Raw genomic sequence first — 20,351 nt, 5'->3', positions numbered from 1 at the left:
ATTTTTGTATTTCAAGATCACGATAATCTTCCAATTGCGAACTACAAGTTAAAAAAGAACCAAGACAATTAAAATACACTTCAGTTACTTGTCATTTTTTTCCAAACCACGTGGAGCCGCAGTATAAGGACTAAAGAGCCGCAGGTTGCGACCCCTGCTCTAGAGGAATGTGAGTGTGTGAGCGTCCTGAGTGATGAGGGTCACTCAGACCATGCCTCAGATTGGTGGGCAGGGGTCGGGGAAGAAGCTGTTAGTGAGTCTGGAGGTGTGGCAGCTGACTGACCTGAGGCGCAGACCAGAGAGCAGTGGGTCAAACAGGTGGGGGGCGGGGTCACCTGTGATGGCCCTGGTTTACTTGAGACAGGAGGATCTGGCGATGGCCTCCAGGTGTGTCAGAGGGCAGCCAGTGATTTTTTGGGGGGTGTTAATGACCCTCAGTGCAGCCTTCCTGCTCTCAGTCGTGGCCCCTGAGTACAAACACCTGGCAGGAGGATCACGCTCTCCACTGAGGAGGGTAGAGCAGCAGCTCTGGGCCTTCTTTGCCAGGGTGTTTGATTTGATTTTTGCAGACTATTATTAAATGCATAAACAATGAAGAGTGAACTGAACAGGAAGTCTGAGCTCGGATATCTGCCGTCTGCTCTGAAGGCTGGGAAATATCAGTCGTTGTCCTCACACGGTAGGCTAGCAGGACACTGGGCACAGTTTATGTATCGAGCTGCAAAGTGCAGCTGTGCTTCTTACTAATAACACTGTAACCTCCTGACACCCAGCACACTCGTTTATGTCCTCTGAAGGGGAATTTATTTTAGTCTGTATCTTTTGACCGGTTTGAGCTACCCCACTAAAAGACTTTCCCTCAGTTCTCGGCTGGTTAAACTGAAGTAGGCTGAATGTTTGTGGCTCATGTTTTGGTCAATGTCTCCCTATTTGATGATTGCAGACTGTAGGTGCGATGTCACTGAGATCATCTGCGTTCCTCAAACTCAGCGTTCTTCCCGTCATCGTAGCGAGGAAGAGAAAGGACAGTGTGACTGAGAGCAGGTGGATGCTCACCTGTGGACACAAAGCTGTCCAGCTGCTTCGTCGGCTCCACGTCCACATCTGTCAGAGACCAAACAGTCAGCAGGGAGTGCGAGCTAAAGCTGCAGAGCTTCAGTGAAGCAGGTTTCATTAGAGCACTTTACAACACCACAGGCTGAGTTACACCCACAGGGGAGAAATAAACAGCAACACAGACGGCCATAAACAGGCCAGTGATCCGAGTGTGTGCTTGTTAATGATGTGGACTCACTGACGACTGAATGTGAACCCTTCGTGGTTAAAATCTGTTTGTTTTTAACTAATTAGAAACATGTCTGTAAAGGTTCTCAGTCATCCAGCTCATCGTAGTCTGAGGAGCTTGGAAAGAAAAGCGTCTGGACTTCTTTAAGTTGCTTGAAGACGTTTATGCTTCTTCAGTTCTTAGAGCAACTGGTTTAAGCCCCGGCCCAAGAGGGGACGACGGACCCCCTAATGATCCTGTACCTAATCACACGAGCCGAGGTATGAAAACAGGTGCAGGTCACAATCAGCCAAGGGTTTGGGTGAAACCTAACTCCACCCTATCATGTGATTTCATTCCCAACGCCTTAACACCCAATCACATCCTGGGCCTTCTGACCTCAGGGAATCAGCCTCTTTGCTGATTTGATGAAAGCCCAATTAGGATAATCGCATGTTTTAAGAGCTTTCTTTACACGTGTGGGTTCACCCAACATCTTGGTTGATTGTGACCCCCACCCATTTTCACACCCAGGCAGAGGATCAATAGGAGGTCCACGACCCTCGTAGGGACACTCCCACAGGGCTTAAAAATCTGGGACGCTCCACCAGTCGCTCTGAGAACTGAAGAAGCTTCTCGGGTGAAACGTCTTCAAGAAACTGAAAGTGCAGATGCTTTTCTTTCCAAAATGTTTTTGAATGTTACTGAGCACTAATTAGTGAGTGTGTGTGTGTGTTTATGTGTGTGTGTGAGTGCTCTACCTGTGAGGTCAGCTCCTGAAAACGACCTCTTTCTTTTGCTCAGAGTGTTGATGACGCTCAGGTTTCTTGCCAAGATTCCCGTCTGCTCCTGGAACCAGTTTCTCGGCTGATCGGAAATCTCCAGCTCCCAGTCTGCTGAGCCCTGACTGGACACAGAGCAGCGGCACTCGCTGAGCCATCACAATAGCTTTCTGAATAACACGTTTAATTATTGCTGCTCCGAAACTGCTGTTTACTAACATTTATGTGCTTTATATTTCAAGGCATAGAAATACTACAGAGAAACCCAACAATCAGACGACCTCATATGAACAAGAACTTGGCAACGGTGGGAAGGAAAAACTCCCTTTTAACAGGAAGAAACCTCCAGCAGAACCAGGCTCAGGGAGGGGCGGGGCCATAAAAAACAAACTGGAGTCTATTAGATAGATATGATACAAACCACTGCAGCGCAGTACCTGTAATACCTACAGCATGTTCTAATCGCTCTAATAGGATATTATGGTCGACAGTATCGAACGCTGCACTGAGGTCTAGCAGGACAAGCACAGAGATGAGTCCACTGTCAGAGGCCATAAGAAGATCATTTGTAACCTTCACTAAAGCTGTTTCTGTGCTGTGATGAGCTCTGAAACCTGACTGAAACTCTTCAAATAAACCTCTGCAGATGATCTGTTAGCTGTTTGACAACTACTCTTTCAAGGATGTTTGATATAAAGGAAGGTTGGAGATTGGCCTATAATTAGCTAAGACTGCTGGGTCTAGAGATGCTTGTAGAGTAAAGGTTTAACTACAGCCAGCTTGAAGGCCTGTGGTACATAGCCGATCATTAGAGATAGGTTGATCATATTTAAGATCGAAGAATTAATTAATGGCAGGACTTCTTTGAGCAGTTTTGTAGGAATGGGGTCTAAAAGACACGTTGATGGTTTGGAGGAAGTAATTATTGAAGTTAACTCAGAAAGATCAGTTGGAGAAAAAGAGTCTAACTTAACATCAATGGTACTAAGAGTAGCTGTAGATAATATTACATCTGTGGGATGATTACTGGTAATTTTTTCTCTAATGATAAAAATGTTATTTGTGAAGAAGTTCATGAAGTCATTACTAGTTAACGTTAAAGGGATGGTTGGCTCAACAGAGCTCTGACTGTTTGTCAGCCTGGCTACAGAGCTGAAGAGAAACCTGGGGTTGTTCTTATTTTCTTCAATTTATTTGTGAAGAAGTTCATGAAGCAATAAAGAGAAACTTATTCCAGTTAATTAGTGCCAAACAGTAAGAGATGACATTGTCTCCAGCTTATGGGTTATCTGCTTTAAGGTGTGTTTGTGTGAGCTACACAGATGTGTTGTTGATGACAAAGCTGTGTGAGTCTGTGTGAGTCTGTGTGAGTCAGTGTGAGTCTGTGTGAGTCTGTGTGAGTCTGTGGCTCAGTGTGAGTCTGTGTGAGTCTGTGTGAGTCTGTGTGAGTCTGTGGCTCAGTGTGAGTCTGTGTGAGTCAGTGTGAGTCTGTGTGAGTCTGTGGCTCAGTGTGAGTCTGTGTGAGTCAGTGTGAGTCTGTGTGAGTCTGTGTGAGTCAGTGTGAGTCTGTGTGAGTCTGTGTGAGTCTGTGGCTCAGTGTGAGTCTGTGTGAGTCTGTGTGAGTCTGTGTGAGTCAGTGTGAGTCTGTGTGAGTCTGTGGCTCAGTGTGAGTCAGTGTGAGTCTGTGTGAGTCAGTGTGAGTCTGTGTGAGTCAGTGTGAGTCTGTGTGAGTCTGTGGCTCAGTGTGAGTCAGTGTGAGTCAGTGTGAGTCTGTGTGAGTCTGTGGCTCAGTGTGAGTCAGTGTGAGTCAGTGTGAGTCAGTGTGAGTCTGTGTGAGTCAGTGTGAGTCTGTGTGAGTCAGTGTGAGTCTGTGGAAGCTGTGGCTCAGTGTGAGTCAGTGTGAGTCTGTGTGAGTCTGTGGAAGCTGTGGCTCAGTGTGAGTCTGTGTGAGTCTGTGGAACCTGTGGCTCAGTGTGAGTCTGTGTGAGTCAGTGTGAGTCAGTGTGAGTCTGTGTGAGTCTGTGGAAGCTGTGGCTTAGTGTGAGTCTGTGTGAGTCAGTGTGAGTCTGTGTGAGTCTGTGGAAAGTGTTACCTGTTCGTGTCCAGAGTGTCGCCTGGCTCTGACAGCTGGCTGCAGGTCAGTTTAAATGGGAGTGGAGGATAAGTGTTGAGTCCCTCTGAAATAAACCCGAACAGCCCGTCAGTGTGTGTCTGGTTACAGACGACAGGGAGATCCGAGCGTGCTCTTACTGTTGAGGGCGGAGAGGAAGACCCTGATGAAGCGCTGGGCGTAGCCCTGCTCGTCGGCCTTCAGCCTGTCGAGTCTGATCAGGTGCTGCTGTATCGGCACGCTGGCCAGCTCCTCCACCTCCATCCGGTTGTAACGATCACCCACCGTCACCACAAACAGCGCCACCCCCTCACACTTGGCCTTCTGGGAGATGTAGCGCAGCTTGGCCTGGTCTCTGTAGGCCGTCTTGGTGCCCACCACAGTCAGGACGGCCCTCTTGCTGCGCGGCTGGCCGGCCTTCAGCAGCACCTCCCTCAGGGTGTAGTCCAGCATCTGTCCCAGCGCCAAAGAGCCGCCCTGCTGCTGCATGTTCTGCATCATGTACGTCTTCATGTCTCCAGCGTTCTGGTAGGTCTGCAGGCCGAACTCCACCTTGGTGCTCTGTTGGACCAGAGCTACTCGGGCCTGGCGGCCAGCTCGGCGGGGCTGTGGACTCACGGCCAGCTGCTCCACCACAGAGCTCAGCAGCTGCCGGGCACCGGCGTATTCATCGGCCTGGATCTCCCTGGAGCTGTCCAGCACCATGACCAGGTCCACATCCGCCTGCTGAGGCAGCACTGGTTCCTGGATGAAGGCGCACTCCTCTGCACGCCTGCAGGGGTCTGCAGAGACAGCAGCAGCCACTGAAAACACCTTTATTCATCCACATACGCTGCTCGTGTATTTAACGTTAACTTCATTGTAAAAAGTGATTTTTCTCACGTATTACCAAAACTGAAACAAAAAAGTCTGATATTGTGTAAGTGTTTTTCATCCAGGGAAGGATTAGACACCTAAAGGCATAAAGTTATGTATCAACCAAAGTCTCTGTCAGTGTACAGAAGTTAAATATTTAACTGTTTTTCTACACGATGAACAAAGAAAGAAATGTGTGAAATCACAGAAAAAGTTCTGGAAGTTTTGTTTTTAACTGCAGTCGTATAAAAACCTTTCATTTGTTATTGCTTAATGACTCAGGGAGGTTTTAATCAGCAGGGAAAGTCGTAAAACTGCAGCAGCTTGTTTGCGGTGAGCAGCAGATCCAACAAGTTAGAATCAAAAATGGCTTCAAGTGCACATTCAGGGCTGTGAGACTCGCAGGGGAGAACACGCATCACGTTTAAGGCCTGGACAAGTTGAATCGTTTTGTTCTCCATCGTGGAAAAATGGCTGAAAATAAAACCAGGCCAGCTTTAAAAACTCTGCACTCAGCTCTGCGGTCTCATCCCTGTGTTTCTGTCTGTGCACTCGGCCTGAAGCTACACTTGCTGCCTCGGAGTGTCGGCCCCCTTCCTTCTGTCACATATCGGTATAAATAAAGTCCCACCCCTACCTACTATCACAGTCACCTGCTGCAGAGCCGATAATGGCATCAATAAAAGTAGCCGCACGTCCTGAGAGCAGTGAGATGTGGCGATTTACATTTTTAAGAGGACTGTAAAGTCAAGCTTCCTCATATTCACTTTGATCCCACACAGCTCATCTAACTCGAACTAAAAAAGTGTGCAGTGCAGATGAGGTATGAGCATCAGTCGTTACCGTAACAGACGGCACAGCTCTTGACCCTCCTCAGGTCAGCAGCCGGCTCCTGTGGCCTCCTCAGCACCGTGAAGATGGAGTTTCCTGTGTCGTCAGCCTGAGAGGAGACAGCAGCTACCGTTACCGACCGCTTCGCTCGTTCATGACAAACAGAATTCCTCAACGACTGAGGGAAGACGACAAGCAGCTTAAAGAAAATGATGTTTTATTAAACTTTCCCTCTTCGGTCCATCTGTCTTGTATGTGCTTTATAACTGACAGCCATGAGAGAAGGCTTCAGGCACCACAGCTGTTTCTTCCTGTTGTACACTAACTTCTGGCTACACACTGTAAACATAACTGGAGCCGCACAGGGAGACTAAGTGCACAATGAGCTGGAACGACTTTGTGCTTGCAGGCCAAACAGGCTGGGAAAAAGGCCCTCACATCATGTGCTGAGAAGGTCCCAGATGTATTGGCTCAAGTGAGAGCAAAGAGTTTAAAAGGGAGATGATGAAACCGTGGAACCCTCCAGAAGTCATCACACTGTAAGGTCTAAAAAGGAAACGGGGACACCGTGACTGTAGCATCAAGAGCCAAATGTTTTTTAATCCAAGGCAAACACTCCGATAATCTCAGGGCGCCGTTGCTGTAACAGTGCTTACTGATTTATGAAGTCCCATCTTCATCCAAACCAGATATTACGATATCGACTCCACACTCCTGTATGTTCACACTAAGAGGCATGGTAGGTTTTGTGGACAGATAGGGTGGCACGCTCGCTGCATTATTGCATCACTTCCTGCTCCTGGTGCACCACATCAGTGGTGCTTGTTCAGTTGTCTAAAGAGCAGCAACATCAGCAGTAACTGTCTGAGAAGCTGGCTCTCTTCTGCTCACTTTGTCGGTTGTCCAATTATTCCTTTGCCTCCTTTAGCACCTGGTCGCCTGGTTGTAGCTCTGGAGGCCTGGCTCCCCACAGAGCCAGCCAGGCCCTGTGGTGCTTTGCAAAGGTACTGTTGGCCTGGTTGACTGTGTCCAAAGTGGGAAATCAGGCCAGTTTGGTGACTACGAGGAGGAAGTGTAGCCTCAAACAGAAACCTTCAGTACGTTTCCCTGTGTACAGACTCCCTGGACTGCTTCCTGTGTGGTGAGTGTCGGAGAGAGAGGCTGGTCGCGTGTGTGGATTGCCTGAAGAGGAATGAGCACTTTGCCCCTGGATTTCCCTGGAGCCCTGACCCCTCACCTTTTTGTATATACACCCGGTGTGCATCAGAGTCCTGCGTGTGAGTCCTCCACCTCAATCGTAACAGCAGCTCCCATTTCATTTATTAACCTTTTCATCTACGCTAAAAAAAAAAAAAAAAAAAAAAAAAAAAAAAAGAGGCAGCACGGTGGCACGGTGGTTAGCACTGTTGCCGCACAGCAAGAAGGTCCTGAGTTCAATTCCACCATCAGGCCGGGGTCTTTCTGTGTGGAGTTTGCATGTTCTCCCCGTGTTTGCGTGGGTTCCCTCCGGGTACTCCGGCTTCCTCCCACCGTCCAAAGACATGCAGCTTGTGGGGATAGGTTGATTTGACAATCCAAATTGCCACTAGGTGTGAATGTGAGTGTGAATGGTTGTCTGTCCCTGTGTGTCGGCCCTGCGACAGACTGGCGACCTGTCCAGGGTGTACCCCGCCTCTCGCCCTATGACAGCTGGGATAGGCTCCAGCGCCCCCCGCGACCCTGAAAAGGATAAGCGGAAGCGAATGGATGGATGGATGGATCTACGCTAGTCCATGCTGGTATCAACATACTGAGTTATCCTGACCCACTGAGTCACAGCCAGACTCCTCATCGCACAGGCCGAGGAGGAGGAGTGGCAGCACTTCAGCTTATTAACCAACCAAAGACACAGTTTGAATTCATTTAAAAAACTGTTAATAAGCAGTTCTCATTTGTTATAACAAACAAGACATAATATTTGGTTACAGATTATTACTTCAGTACTTCAGACTAAAGAAGAAACTGATAGTTGGGGTGACCCTGAATCCTTGTCGGTTGTATAAAATAATGTCCAGCTTATGAGTTTTCTGATCAAAGCTGTGTGTTTGAGCTACCCCAGGGAGTCACGCACTTCACATTCCAGGCTCTATTCTTTCTACAGAATCCAGAGTCAAGATAAAATGATTAACAAGACACCAGAACACTTTTCTTAAAGGTAACGCAGTTTGCTACTTGATTGCTCCTGGGAAAAAGTAATTTGCTTCACTACCTGTTACATTAAAAAAAGCTGTCTCACAACCACAGTTTAGTAACATGAACCTCAGGCTGCACCAAAGCAAATCCCTAACGAGGACTCACATCTCTGAGATCTTTCTCTTAGCAGAACACGAAGCAAAGACTGATTCTACTTTAGAAACGTGAGCAGGTAGACAGGGAGGCTGCAGCCCGACTGCTGTTTGTTACCTGTGGAAGGTAAAGTCTGTCTGGGCAGCATCAGCAACATCACGCAGTTGTTTCTGTCGCGGACACACTTTTCCTCTTTTCCATTTGTCTTTTGTACAATAAAGATAAATGTCCATGCATTAGGCTGCATCGCTATTTTCCTCCTCTGACGCGTGAACTGTAACCAGCTGATCGTCGAGAGAGTGCAGCAACACGATTCCCAGGAATCGGAGCGCTGGGAACAGGTTTCCTACAAAAGCTGTTTTTGGTTCCCATCCCCAGATGGTCTCAGTCAGGTTTTAAGTCAGACTAAATGAAAGATGATTTTGTGCATGATGGTGCAGTTTAAAGTGTTCAGGTTAATTCATCAACATCGTTTTTTCCAACAACAGAAAAACTATGAAACATGTTTGAGAATTCATTTGTAATGTATCGTCTAATTTTAGCATGTTCACCATGGACCTGATGGAGGCTAAATCAAACTCACCTCCATCGCCTGATTAATCGCGGGAACGTTCCTCAGGGAGATGATTGCTGGGACGATGTTCAGAGCCCGGTACTCCATAATGGCAGCAAGAATGTCAGTGTTGTCCTGAGACGCTCCATTGGTGAAAAACACGGCCACCTTCCTCACCATGAACCCAGCTCGCACTCGTTTGAAGATGTTCTGACCCACAAAGCGCATGGCGGCGCCCAGCTGGCGTTTGTTGGACGTCTTCTCTAGGGCGATGTTCTTCACAGCTTCTATCAGCGCAGTCTTGCGATGGTAGTCCTGGAAGTGGATCAGGTACTTGGTGTAGGCGCTGTATCCAACCACAGCCACGCGAGCGCCTTGTGGACAGTTGCTCTCAGCGATGCTCAAGTCCTCCAGCAGGTGGAGGAGGGCGGAGCGCTGCCTCTCGAGGGCCGTCGGAGTCACGTCGTCAGACATGTCCAAGCCGAACACCAGCTCGGTGGGGTAGGCCGGACACTGTGACTCACCTGGAGGAGGTAACGTCAGGAAGAGCTGAAGTGAAACGACCGCGGTGTTGGAAACACGCTCAGGCCGATTAACAGATACTCAAAGACGACTAGTTACAAGTTACAAAGGACTTCTGCTACTCAGTAAAATCCACCAAGCAGTTGGAGACAGTTTCAGATAAAAAGGTGCAAATATGTCCCGATGATCTCAGTCAGTCGGCATCTGTGGACAAAGTCTTTGTGCTGTACTCACCATGTTTGTTCTCACTAAGAGGAGACGTACGTACCGTGTGAACAAGCTGTGTGAAGCAGAAACACATTCACTTATCACAGCGCTCGTACTCTGCAGTTTGCTTCCACAAACGTTCGTTTTAGTTTCCATCCTCTACATAAAAACTCATAAACAAACAGCTGATCATTGTTTTGCAAACGTGTTTAAAGCGATGACACTTACCACAGTTGTCCCTGATTTTGTTGATCAGTTCGCATTCCTGAGACGACAGAAAATGTTCTTTGTAACAACATATTTATTTTAAGCAGGTGAAGCGATTTAAAGGTGGACTTACAGACAGGCCTCTGCTCCCAGGAGGACCTTTCGGGCCCTGGATGGAGGAAAAACAGAGATTATTGTAAGTTTATTTGGGAGGATAATCAAATGTGACTTTTATCTGTGGCTTCCACAGGGTGATGACCCGCTTCCTTTACATGGTGCCGGTTTTACGTTGATGTGGTCCCTCCCTGACAACGGAACAGGATGCAGCGTTACTGCTGGAGTCTGCCAGTCATGGATGGATCTTGTGTGATGTCTGTTCCTATGGACAGTGATCCCAGCAATTTGTGATGCTGTGTCATTACCAGCTTTTTGAACTGAAATCGTCCATCAGTAACCAGGACGTGCTCACAGCCATCTGCCTCCAGCTCAGATACCATCCTGCTCTGTCACAGCAACCCTCTGCATGATCTCGCCAAATACATCCATGAAACCTCTATGAGGTCTTTCTCTTTTCATCCTGCCTGGCAGCTCCATCTTTTAATATGTCCTCTGTCTAATTTAATTTAAAAACTAAATGAGCTTTTTTTTATTGAAAGATTTGCTTAGAAGATAACATCATTCAAAGAATTATTAGACGTGCTAATGAGAGTGAAGGTAGGCAGGTGAAGATGCAGTTTAAACGTACTTTGTGTCCTGGATATCCGTCACCTCCAGGCTCACCTGGCTTTCCTGGCATGCCTGAGTTCCCCTGTATGGGTCACACATAAATCACAGAAGAAGCAAAAAGCCAACGTCTCAGTGACGCGACATCAAAGAAACCTTTCTTACCCCACGACCCCGGTTCCCCTTGGATCCTGGATACCCTTTCGGTCCCTTCGCACCGTCGTCGCCCTGAAGACAAAATGCCGTGTCTCAATCACCACAGAGTCCAACATACTTCTAGCTTACTTTGGCTGAACCACATGGTGGCATCAAAGTTTTAGTGTGTGGAAAATGGAAGGACTCACCGGTAAACCAGGGTAACCAGGAAAACCAGCATCTCCCTGTACAGAGAAAGGAAGAAGCAACGATTTCACGATTAAGACTTTCTAAAATGTTCGGCCACATGTGTAAATCTGTTTTACCCACATCATTGTCCAGCTGAACAGCACCAAAGACATCCCCATGCCTATGCAGATGATACTAAGCTGTATTTTTCCACTAAGCCCCCAAATCTCAACAGCCTCCCAGACCTCAATCACTTCACCACTGCCAGTGAAAAATGGACGAACGTTCCTTTTTCTGAATCCTGGTAAAACTGAGGTTCTTCAGGTTCTTATGAAAACTTGGGAGGGAACATTTTGGATTGTGCCAGCACAGAGCTTGGGTGCGGGTCACCAGTGACACAAACCACGGTGTATCCTGAGAGAACCAGAACATCTTCTCCTCCATCAAACGAATAGCTGAAACTAAAACCATGTGGCGTTCTTCTTACTGCTTTTCATTGTTGATGAAAACAGAATTCATTCAGTTTTTGTTGGTTGATGTCAAATTAAGGTTCAGCTCTACCTTTGAACCTTTCGGTCCTTCAGGTCCAAACCCGTCACGACCATCCAGACCCTGAACACAGAGAAAGTCTTGCATGAGATAACTGCATTGAATTACAGATATACACAAGCTCAGCTCATGTTCGGGATCCTACCGGCATTCCTCTGGGTCCTGGTGGTCCCAGAGCACCCTTCACACCTGGTTCTCCTGGTTGGCCCTTAAATAACAACCATGGACATTTCTCCATCAGAATTTACACCCCCATCCAACAAAACCCTGCCAAAATATCTTTCCATTTATAAATAAAGAGTACATTATTTACAGGCTGAATCCAGTTTTATTCACATTTTAAACGTTTAAACTGCTGCTGTGGTTTATGGCCACGATCCTGGGCCATTTGACCCAGCGTTTTGAGTTTTTATACATTTGGATGTTTATGGTTTATGTTTAAGTTCATCAGGTTATCTAAGTTCATTTCTGTTATACTGAGGTTGCTGTTGTTTATTACAGTCCCCTGGTGTCTTCACCCCGTGTGTTTAAGTCTCCCTCAGCCTTCACGTGTTTCATGTCTGCGTGTCATTATGCTTCCTGTTTTATTTTGAAGAGGTCTGGTGTCCCATGTTCATTGTGTTTAGTTTCACTTCCCCTGTGCCGTCATTGTGTTTCCGCTTCATCACCTCCTGTGTGTATTTAGTGTGTGTTTCCACTCATTCCTCGTCCAATCGTCTGCTTTGTTTCCATGCCTCTAGGTTTATGGATTCATGTCAGGTCTTCAGGTTTCTAGGTCCTTGTTCTAGTGTTTTTATATTTAGCTCACCCAGTTTAGGTTATTGTTAGTTTCTCCTTTGCCTTTTGTTTTTGTGCTGTTTACTAGTGATGGGACGTTCTGTATCGAGGCTTCGAAGCTTGTGTCGAGTAATGGAGGGGGCGTTTCCGCGATGCGCGTATCGAGGCTTGCTTCATTTATGGGAGGAGCTGAAAATGATGACGTCCGCAGCCTCGCTGCCCAGCTGTACCACGTGACTGGTTCATGAAGTGGTTCGAACTTTGCCGCGAGCTATGACAGCGATATAAACCCCTCAGACTTCATTCAAAATGTGGGTGTTTGATGGAGAGTTGCGGTTAGAGAGAGTTTGGAGACCGTTTGGAGGTTTATGAGAGTGAGGAGAGAAAGTCAGGAGAGAATGGAGCCAGCTAAGAAGAGGAGGATGTCCTCCCCTGTGTGGGAACATTTTGATTTTATTCCTCCCAACAAAGTATGTACATTTCTACAGAAGATGTATTTTCATGATACTGATGGTGCAATAAAACTTATGTTAAGCTGTCGTTACTTTTGTACAAGGTGAAGTGTTTGCTATGTGCCAGGGAGCTGGGATATAACAACAACACCTCATCCATGCTTAGGCACTACAGAGCTTTGCATGAGAATAAGAGGAACACCGATTGTGGAGCAAGACCAGGTGAGCCATCAAATGCAATGATAATATAGGATGCAGTAATGTTACTAAATGATATAACAATATTATACAACTGTTATAAGTGACGTGTGTGATATTTATATTTGTGCTTTGTCTTTATTGTCTTTCCTCAGGAGAACAATCTCAAATAGATGAAGACCTGGTCAGCATGGTGATTGAGGACTCCCAGCCATTTAGCATTGTGGAGGACAAAGGATTCAAAAGATCTGTTAAATCATTAAATCCCAGCTATGTTCTCCCCACTAAAAAGGTCATAAAAGCAGTGAAAATTTAGTTTTTACAGAATAAAATGTGAACAGGCAGGACTGAGGCTCAAAGCCTCAGTGTGTAGCTGTCCATACCTCAACGTTACAAAAGCACAACCACTGTCCACACCCCAACCACACCTCACCTCACAGTAAATGATCATTTCCATTTCAAGCATTTCCAAATAATCATTTCCCATACTGCCACTATAAATATACAGAGTATACTGCCATCACTACAATATACATGTTTTACACACTCCTTTTGTTGTTGACATTTACAGGCTGTGTGCAAAATGCCACACTCTTCAAATTCATGCCAGCTATTATTTTTACGTCCAGTAGGTGTCCTGCTAGAGCAAATGAAGCTTCAAGAAGCTTTGCGCTGGGGTGAACCAATTGGATGAAAAGCTTCAGGGCTTCATGGGGCTTCATCTGCCCATCACTACTGTTTACCAGCCTACAATAAACAGCTCGCTTTCAGCTAATATTAAGTCTGTTTCCACTATTATCTACTCACATTCACACAGTTTGCTTCAACCAGACTGTGACACAAAATCTCATTGGGGCCATTAAAGCTTGTAGTTGGATAGGGGTTGGGTTTTGACTTCTACCCGCTGGCTACATGGGTATTCTGGTTAAAAGCTTTCCTGAATGCAAAGAAAGGAAGCGATGTCACCCACCTTCTGCCCATTAGGGCCAGGACGTCCAGGTAGCCCTGGTTCTCCAACAGATCCATGTTCACCCTGTGGAGGAGCAGAGCTGCCACTGTTCACTCTATTCACATCATGCAAACACTGAACACTCTTTATGTTGCAGCCACTGGAAATACTTCTAAAGTCTTTAAATGTCTAAATGTTTAAATGACCTTTAAAGCAATAATAATAATAAAAAAAGCAATGTTGGTATTTTTCCTCATGTAAAACTCCCTTTAATCAGACACATGCTTCATTAGAAAAACACAATCAGTACATCATAATTGAACTCGTTGGTCAGTGCATGCATACAGCCTAGTTGATGAACGCACCTGATTTCCTGGAAAACCAGGTGTTCCTTTGGGTCCAGGTTCCCCATTGTCCCCAGCAGGGCCCTGCAGGGTCATCACAGTTTGATAACTGGTGATTATTTACACCTCTGCTCTTCCAATCAATGATGACTGATGGATAGTCTGCATAGCTGTACACTAGTAGTCATCTGTAGTGTACGCTGATAATAATATATATGTCACTACACTTTATTTGTATTGCTTCTAAAACAAAGAAGTGTTGAAAAATAATAATAAAATTAGGAAATTAAAAGAACAAGAAAAAACAAGGGCGCTAGGATGTCAATCCTGGAAAACATTCCATCAAACAATAATTACAGAGCTATGACAAACACAGCAAATCAGTGCAATCTGATCAGACAGCGTGTGGTTGTCTGCATGCGCCTGCCAGAATCCTTTCTACGGCCAAACTTCATGACGTCATGCATGAAGTACATCCTAGTACAGATGCCGGGAGTCTATGTATATATAACAGGATACTGGAGTCAATTCTCTATCATCTCACACGTCGATTTAATCAGTTTCTGTTTGATGGTTATTCAGCTGTGTGACAACCCGAAGGATGCGGCCTCCGAAGGATGCGGCCTCCGAAGGATGCGGCCTAGGTTTTGGGACACAGCTTATGGAAAGACCAGATGTTTTTCAGTCACCAGGGCCTGAGGCTAAGTAATTCACCTGGAATAATTTTGTGTGTCCCTGACCAAATGGCGTGGAACACCTGCCTTAAGAATTTGGTTGGTGTCATTTAAGCACTGTGTGCCAGGAAGAGGGAGGAGCCAACGCAGGACTCAAAACTCAAAAGAATTAACTAAGGCAGGCAAAACACCAAATACAAAAAAACGTAACTCAGACGTGAAACTAGACAACTGAGAAAGTGAGGAACAAGCAACTAAGAGCAAGGAAAAGGGGGGACACTCGCAGCAATATGGGACGATGCAACAATGGCCAAAGGCAAACGGTGGAAACACACGGGGAATGGGGGAGAGATCAAACATAATGAGGTGGGAGGAAGGAAAACAGATGAATGAAACTCAGAGACAGAACTTATACGAGAGACGTGACAGACTAACCAGGGAGGGAACAAACTAAACCAACAGGAAGTACAAATGATTACACTTGGAAGAACGAGGAAACTAAACAATAGCAAAGAGAACATAAGAAACAGAAACACTGTGTTAGCGTGACAGCAGGACGGCGTCATTCACACATCGTCACAGCCGCTCTCGTCTTAAAGAGCGCAGGATTTCATATGTTGCTTTGAGAAAACAGTCATGGTGTGGATCAGTGCAGTCATGTTTTGGGGAAGTACGATCTGACGTTGGCCACATTTCAGATCAACAGTGAGCTTATTTGTGTCTGTGTGATACCTCCTAATGCTTTAGCTCATCACATGAACGTACGGCGGCCTGAATGTGCAGACGGAGAATATCACTTTCTGTCGACGTGAACACTGCCCATGAGACTGTTATACAACATGTGTTCACAAATACACTCCACTAAATGAGAAACAGCTTTTCTTAAGTTGCTAACTTATACCAAGCAGAGCTGCAACTGCATCCTATCTGTCTTTGTGGTTTGACAGAGAAAAAAGGAATTCATGAATAGTTCCACTGAATTTCTCTGGAAGTCTGTCCATGGGCCAAATCCAGCACAAATCTGCCAAATCCAGCTGAGCGAAAGCCAATGTGTAACCGGAGTGATGCAAAAACACAGACTAAACTGGCACCTCTCGAGTCCTGTGGGGATTTCTGCCTATTCAACTAAAACAAAACTTCTAAGGAATAATGTGTACAGTTACTGTCAATGATCCTTCAGGAATTTAATGCTAAATTCAACCAGATGCAGCCTGCGGGAGAACATTTACAGTTTACTGCCTCAGCTGTAAACTCTGTTAGCCTGGCTCTGAATCACGGCTCTTGAACAGTTGAGACTTCAATATTTGAAACAGCTTATTAGTTCCAACATATCGAGGGGTCTTACAACGCAGTGGAGATCCCTTTACAGGCCCAGCGACTTGAACATGATGCGTAGTGGTTACATACAGTTGTGGTCAGATGTTCATCACGGGCATGAATTTCAGGTCATTTTGGATTTTTAATGATTTCTTTAAACCTTTTCCAGTGTGCAACAATCGTAGAGAGTGTGCATTAGAGCAGGGCGATATGACCAAAAATATTTATCACCATATGCATTTGAAAATTTGCAATAACGATATAACTGACGATATAATTGACACGAGACAAATTGAGATGAGATGAGATAGCCTTTATTTGTCAGTTGCAGGTCTTTTGCCCACAACCGAGATGACAGACCTTGCCGACCGTACCTACAATACACAAACTTCTCCTATCATTTCAATCCCAGCAGGCAGCCTTGGGGGGTTTGAACAGCCGGTTCCGCTTTCTTTATTCTTTGATAAGTCAGGGCCAAGCCAGCTCCGATCAGCCAGAACCCTGTTATCATGGTTCCGAATAGGTAGATATCTTCAGCACTCAGGCTCACCCAAGCCCAGACTTCTCGTTGAGGAAGGGGTGTCAGTTGCATTTAGGGACCAGTTGATTAAATCCATAATTCCTCTTTTAGGTTTTAGAGAACAGACTGTGAGAGAGTGTTCCAGGGAAAATACAAAAACAAAACACGAGACTAGACAAGGACATAAGCAGGGAAGATGAGGGAGAGGAGAAAAAGTGCGTCCGCCTCCTCCGAGAGCCAAAGAAGAACTCCTCAACTTTATTAGTGCAAAAAACAAAACAAAAAAAACCCCATCAAAGTATTTTCACTTAAACAAGCAGCTGTTTTTTATCTGCATTAAAGCTATATAAACATTTAACAGTGCAAACTAACAGTTTAACCAAAAGGCGTTTCCAGTGGAAACTGGCCGACATATCCTCAGTGTAACCATGTATAACATCCACAACACTTAAAGAGGTCATACACACACAGTACGGTAACATTATGTTGAAGCGCAGTACGTATCACTCTGCGAGGCTCCGCCTACGATAGCCGTAACGCTCCAACAATCCATCAAGCGGTGCGGCTTCGTAGCTTAGCAAAGTCGTACTGAAACATCTGACAGATTTTCGAGCGCCGTGCACATAAAATCGTTTTGAGGTCAGTAAACACAACCAGAGTTCATACATAAGGCACACGGGATTATAAGGGGCTCTGTCGACTTTCAGACAAATCAAAGGATTGATTTTAAGTGCGCCGTATTTTCCAAACAACGCGGTAATAACGACGGCCCGCTAGCATGCGCTACCAAAAATAGTGCTTTGTTGTGTATCTGACAGACGAAAGCTAAACCAGTTCCACACCAGTGAAGCTGCAGCGTTTTACAAACCAGTTCAGGTTCATGGTTTCATTCAACGATCCGCTTTCACTCTTCTCCTTCTGCGTCGCCGCCATGTGCGTATGTAAACAAAGGCACTGCACATGCGCGTTTTACCCATATTCTATCGCCATGTTTCATTTTCTTATCGTTGCCCAACATTACACCGGTATCACCGTGAACGGTATGATATGGCCCAGCCCTAGCGTGCACCAAATGGATTTTCTCTAATGCACACAGGCTCAAATATAAACAAACATACTAATATTTGGCTAAATGTCTCAAAGTTCTTCACAGACGCTCTTGGTAGCTGTCGATAAGCTTCTGGCATAATTCTGGCTGCATGTTTCATCACTCTTTTTATCAGAACTGAGGACTTGACCAGAGGGTGTTCCCACTCTGAATGACCGTCAGCGTTCCCACAACATTCATAGTAAGAGCAGCGATGTGAGAGGAAGGCTGAGTGCGGGGAGGAGGGGTTAAACTACAGCAGAGGCAGTCGCGTCTTTTCTGAGTTAAATATGTTCGGTCTCACAATTAAGGTCAACCTGCCGTGCGTCCAATCACAAAGCAGACCGTCACGACAGAACCGGACTCTCACCTGTGGCCCAGCAGCACCTGGGATACCGGGAGGGCCTCGATTTCCTTTCTCACCAGGTGACCCCTGCAAACAGAGTCAGACGTCTGTGTACAGTCACAGATATACGGTATAATCCTGATGCTGCTTCATATCGTCTTCTACCTTCTCACCACTGGGACCTCTTCTTCCATTACGACCCTGCACAAGAAAAAAATGTCACCATCATCATGCTGAAGTCTTTCTGCAGCACAGAGCAGCACCTTCCTACCCGAGTCTCTGTGTGAGGATCACTGCTCTTCATGAAAACAGCTTCTCTTAGAGAGAAACAGAAGAACGATTTTTCTGAGAAATCTCACCGGGTTTCCATCTAGTCCACTGTCACCCCCGTACCCGTCTGGACCAGGACCACCCTGTGGATTAAAAAACATTCTGATAACTGCATCCAGCCATCTGTCCTTCTGCCCGTCCATCCACAGAATTATATACTTTGGTCAAAATATTATAATTATATATTGTGACCATTTGGCCTGGCTTTCCTCAGACCGTACACCAGAGAAGGTCAGGGCTGCATGGTGTCAGTCACTGGTTGGTAATTTCAACATTTTGGTCGTTGTATCCTGAGTGAGCTACTCAGGACCAGCTCATATAGTCTTCACTCATTTGTGATGTACATCAGGTGGGCTTATTGATTTAAAAGTAAAATTAATCACATTTTATTCAGAAACACTTTAAATTAGCAACTGGAACCATAAATCCACCAAAGAGTGTTCAGCGCTCCTTTTGTCATAGACTTCTATCCAATCAGACCAGAGGACTCGCCCCCTGCCGACCAGGTTAGGATGCTTCTGTATTGGCTTCACATTCATGTTCAATCACTGGCCACATATCCGATCAGCCAATCACGTGGCACCAAATGAATGCATATAGGTCTATATGTGGCATGGTTGTTGGTACAGGACGGGTTGGTCTGACTATTCTGCTGATCTGTCGGGACTTTGCACACAATCATTTACAGAGGAAGCTCTGAAAAGACAACATGCAGCGTCAACAGCAGATCTCTGAGAGAAACGACCTCACTGATGTCAGAGGTCAGAGGAAACGTCTCTAAATCCACAACACATTAAACTTGAAGCAGATGTGTACTGCAGCAGAAGACCACACCACGCACTCCTGTCAGCTAAGAACAGAACTGACTGTCTGATCCAATGGCATCCTCTCTTCTGAAAAGAAAGTGACAGGGTGTCACATGCTCGCCCCGCGTCCTCCAGCTCCCTTCCACAGTCCGAAGGCATGCTCGTTAGGTTAACTTGTGATTCTGAAGGTATGAAGTGTGAGTATGAGTGTGAATGACTGTGTGTCTCTCTGGGACAGACTGGAAACCTATCCTCGGTGAACAACAGGCTCTGCATCCCCTGAAACCCAACAAATACTTTAGTATCAAAAACGCACAGTTCCTCTGATGCCCAGAAGAGGCAGCAGTGAGTCAGTCTCCATAGACACTCGTGTTGGCTGTAGATCAGGAGGTAGATCAGGTCATCTACTAACTGGAGGTTTGGGCAACATACTAACCCGAGCTGCTCCCTGATGCATCGTCAGAGGGTGAATGTTAGAGAGTGAAAAAGTGCTTGTGTGAATGAGGCATGTTGTACGAAGTGCTTTGAGCATTCAAGTGCTAATTTAGAGGCAGTCCATATTAAAAACGTTTACAGCCTGATAAGAAAATCAGCTTTAGTCTCTGTAGATAATTTACGGTAAACTAGTGGCATCATGGCGGCTAACGTTCAGCTTTTACATAAAGATGTGGACGTGTCTTACTGGTCTCCCTGGGCTGCCGGGGTCTCCTTTGGGTCCTGGTCTGTTGTTGTCGACACCCGGGGTGCCCTGTCAGACAAAAACAGTGTTCGGTTCTTGAAGTGGAGCTTCCAGCTGTTTCCCAGCTGCGATCAGCTGTCGGGTTTTCCGACAGAAGAAAGAGCCGATATTACAGTTTTAACTAGGGCTGTGCGATATGACCACAATCTCATATCCCGATATCTGACGTTTATCGTCCGATAACGATATAAATCACAAAAATGTAACATTTTCTGTAAAGTCTGTGAATCTCGGGCAGCTCGACTTGTGTGAAGTGTTTCCAGCTGTGCGTCGAGTGTTTTAACCGATGCATGAAACGACACGTTTTAGACATAAGCTGTAACGGCGCCGTTTTCTTTGTGAGTATTTATTACACGGCGTGCTGCGGGGAAAAGCCTGTTCTAACGTTGGAGTCTAAGCTTTATTTTTTAGCACCTGGCGGCTCTTTTTTGCTTCTCATCTGTAAATAATCTGCTCTTTCACGCGATTCAGTTTATTTTGAAAGGTCTCAACAGGATCTTGAGCTTTATTGTGAAAGGTTTATGTGGAACATAAACAAGCGGATACGCGATGCTGTTACC

General features: G+C 45.9%; 1 protein-coding gene across 2 annotated transcripts in view; it reads right to left on the bottom strand.

Moving 5' to 3' along the window:
* LOC143421183 (collagen alpha-6(VI) chain-like) overlaps window positions 1-20,351 on the bottom strand; it is a 76,251-nt gene that overhangs the window by 1,175 nt on the left and 54,725 nt on the right. For both annotated transcript variants that reach the window (XM_076890357.1, XM_076890358.1), the window contains 20 exons: window positions 19,735-19,800; window positions 18,276-18,329; window positions 18,082-18,117; window positions 17,941-18,003; window positions 13,994-14,056; window positions 13,650-13,712; window positions 11,398-11,460; window positions 11,265-11,315; window positions 10,724-10,759; window positions 10,545-10,607; window positions 10,402-10,464; window positions 9,790-9,825; window positions 9,678-9,714; window positions 9,511-9,522; window positions 8,751-9,244; window positions 5,855-5,951; window positions 4,297-4,938; window positions 4,139-4,223; window positions 2,026-2,171; window positions 1,057-1,104 (listed from right to left, as the gene is read on the bottom strand). In XM_076890357.1, the coding sequence (XP_076746472.1) occupies window positions 1,057-1,104; window positions 2,026-2,171; window positions 4,139-4,223; window positions 4,297-4,938; window positions 5,855-5,951; window positions 8,751-9,244; window positions 9,511-9,522; window positions 9,678-9,714; window positions 9,790-9,825; window positions 10,402-10,464; window positions 10,545-10,607; window positions 10,724-10,759; window positions 11,265-11,315; window positions 11,398-11,460; window positions 13,650-13,712; window positions 13,994-14,056; window positions 17,941-18,003; window positions 18,082-18,117; window positions 18,276-18,329; window positions 19,735-19,800 (2,218 nt within the window). The remainder of the gene's footprint in view (window positions 1-1,056; window positions 1,105-2,025; window positions 2,172-4,138; window positions 4,224-4,296; window positions 4,939-5,854; window positions 5,952-8,750; window positions 9,245-9,510; window positions 9,523-9,677; window positions 9,715-9,789; window positions 9,826-10,401; window positions 10,465-10,544; window positions 10,608-10,723; window positions 10,760-11,264; window positions 11,316-11,397; window positions 11,461-13,649; window positions 13,713-13,993; window positions 14,057-17,940; window positions 18,004-18,081; window positions 18,118-18,275; window positions 18,330-19,734; window positions 19,801-20,351) is intronic.

The sequence above is a fragment of the Maylandia zebra genome, linkage group LG11 (assembly GCF_041146795.1).
Source record: "Maylandia zebra isolate NMK-2024a linkage group LG11, Mzebra_GT3a, whole genome shotgun sequence".
Lineage (NCBI taxonomy): Eukaryota > Metazoa > Chordata > Actinopteri > Cichliformes > Cichlidae > Maylandia > Maylandia zebra.
This window is presented reverse-complemented; position numbering and strand designations above follow the sequence as displayed.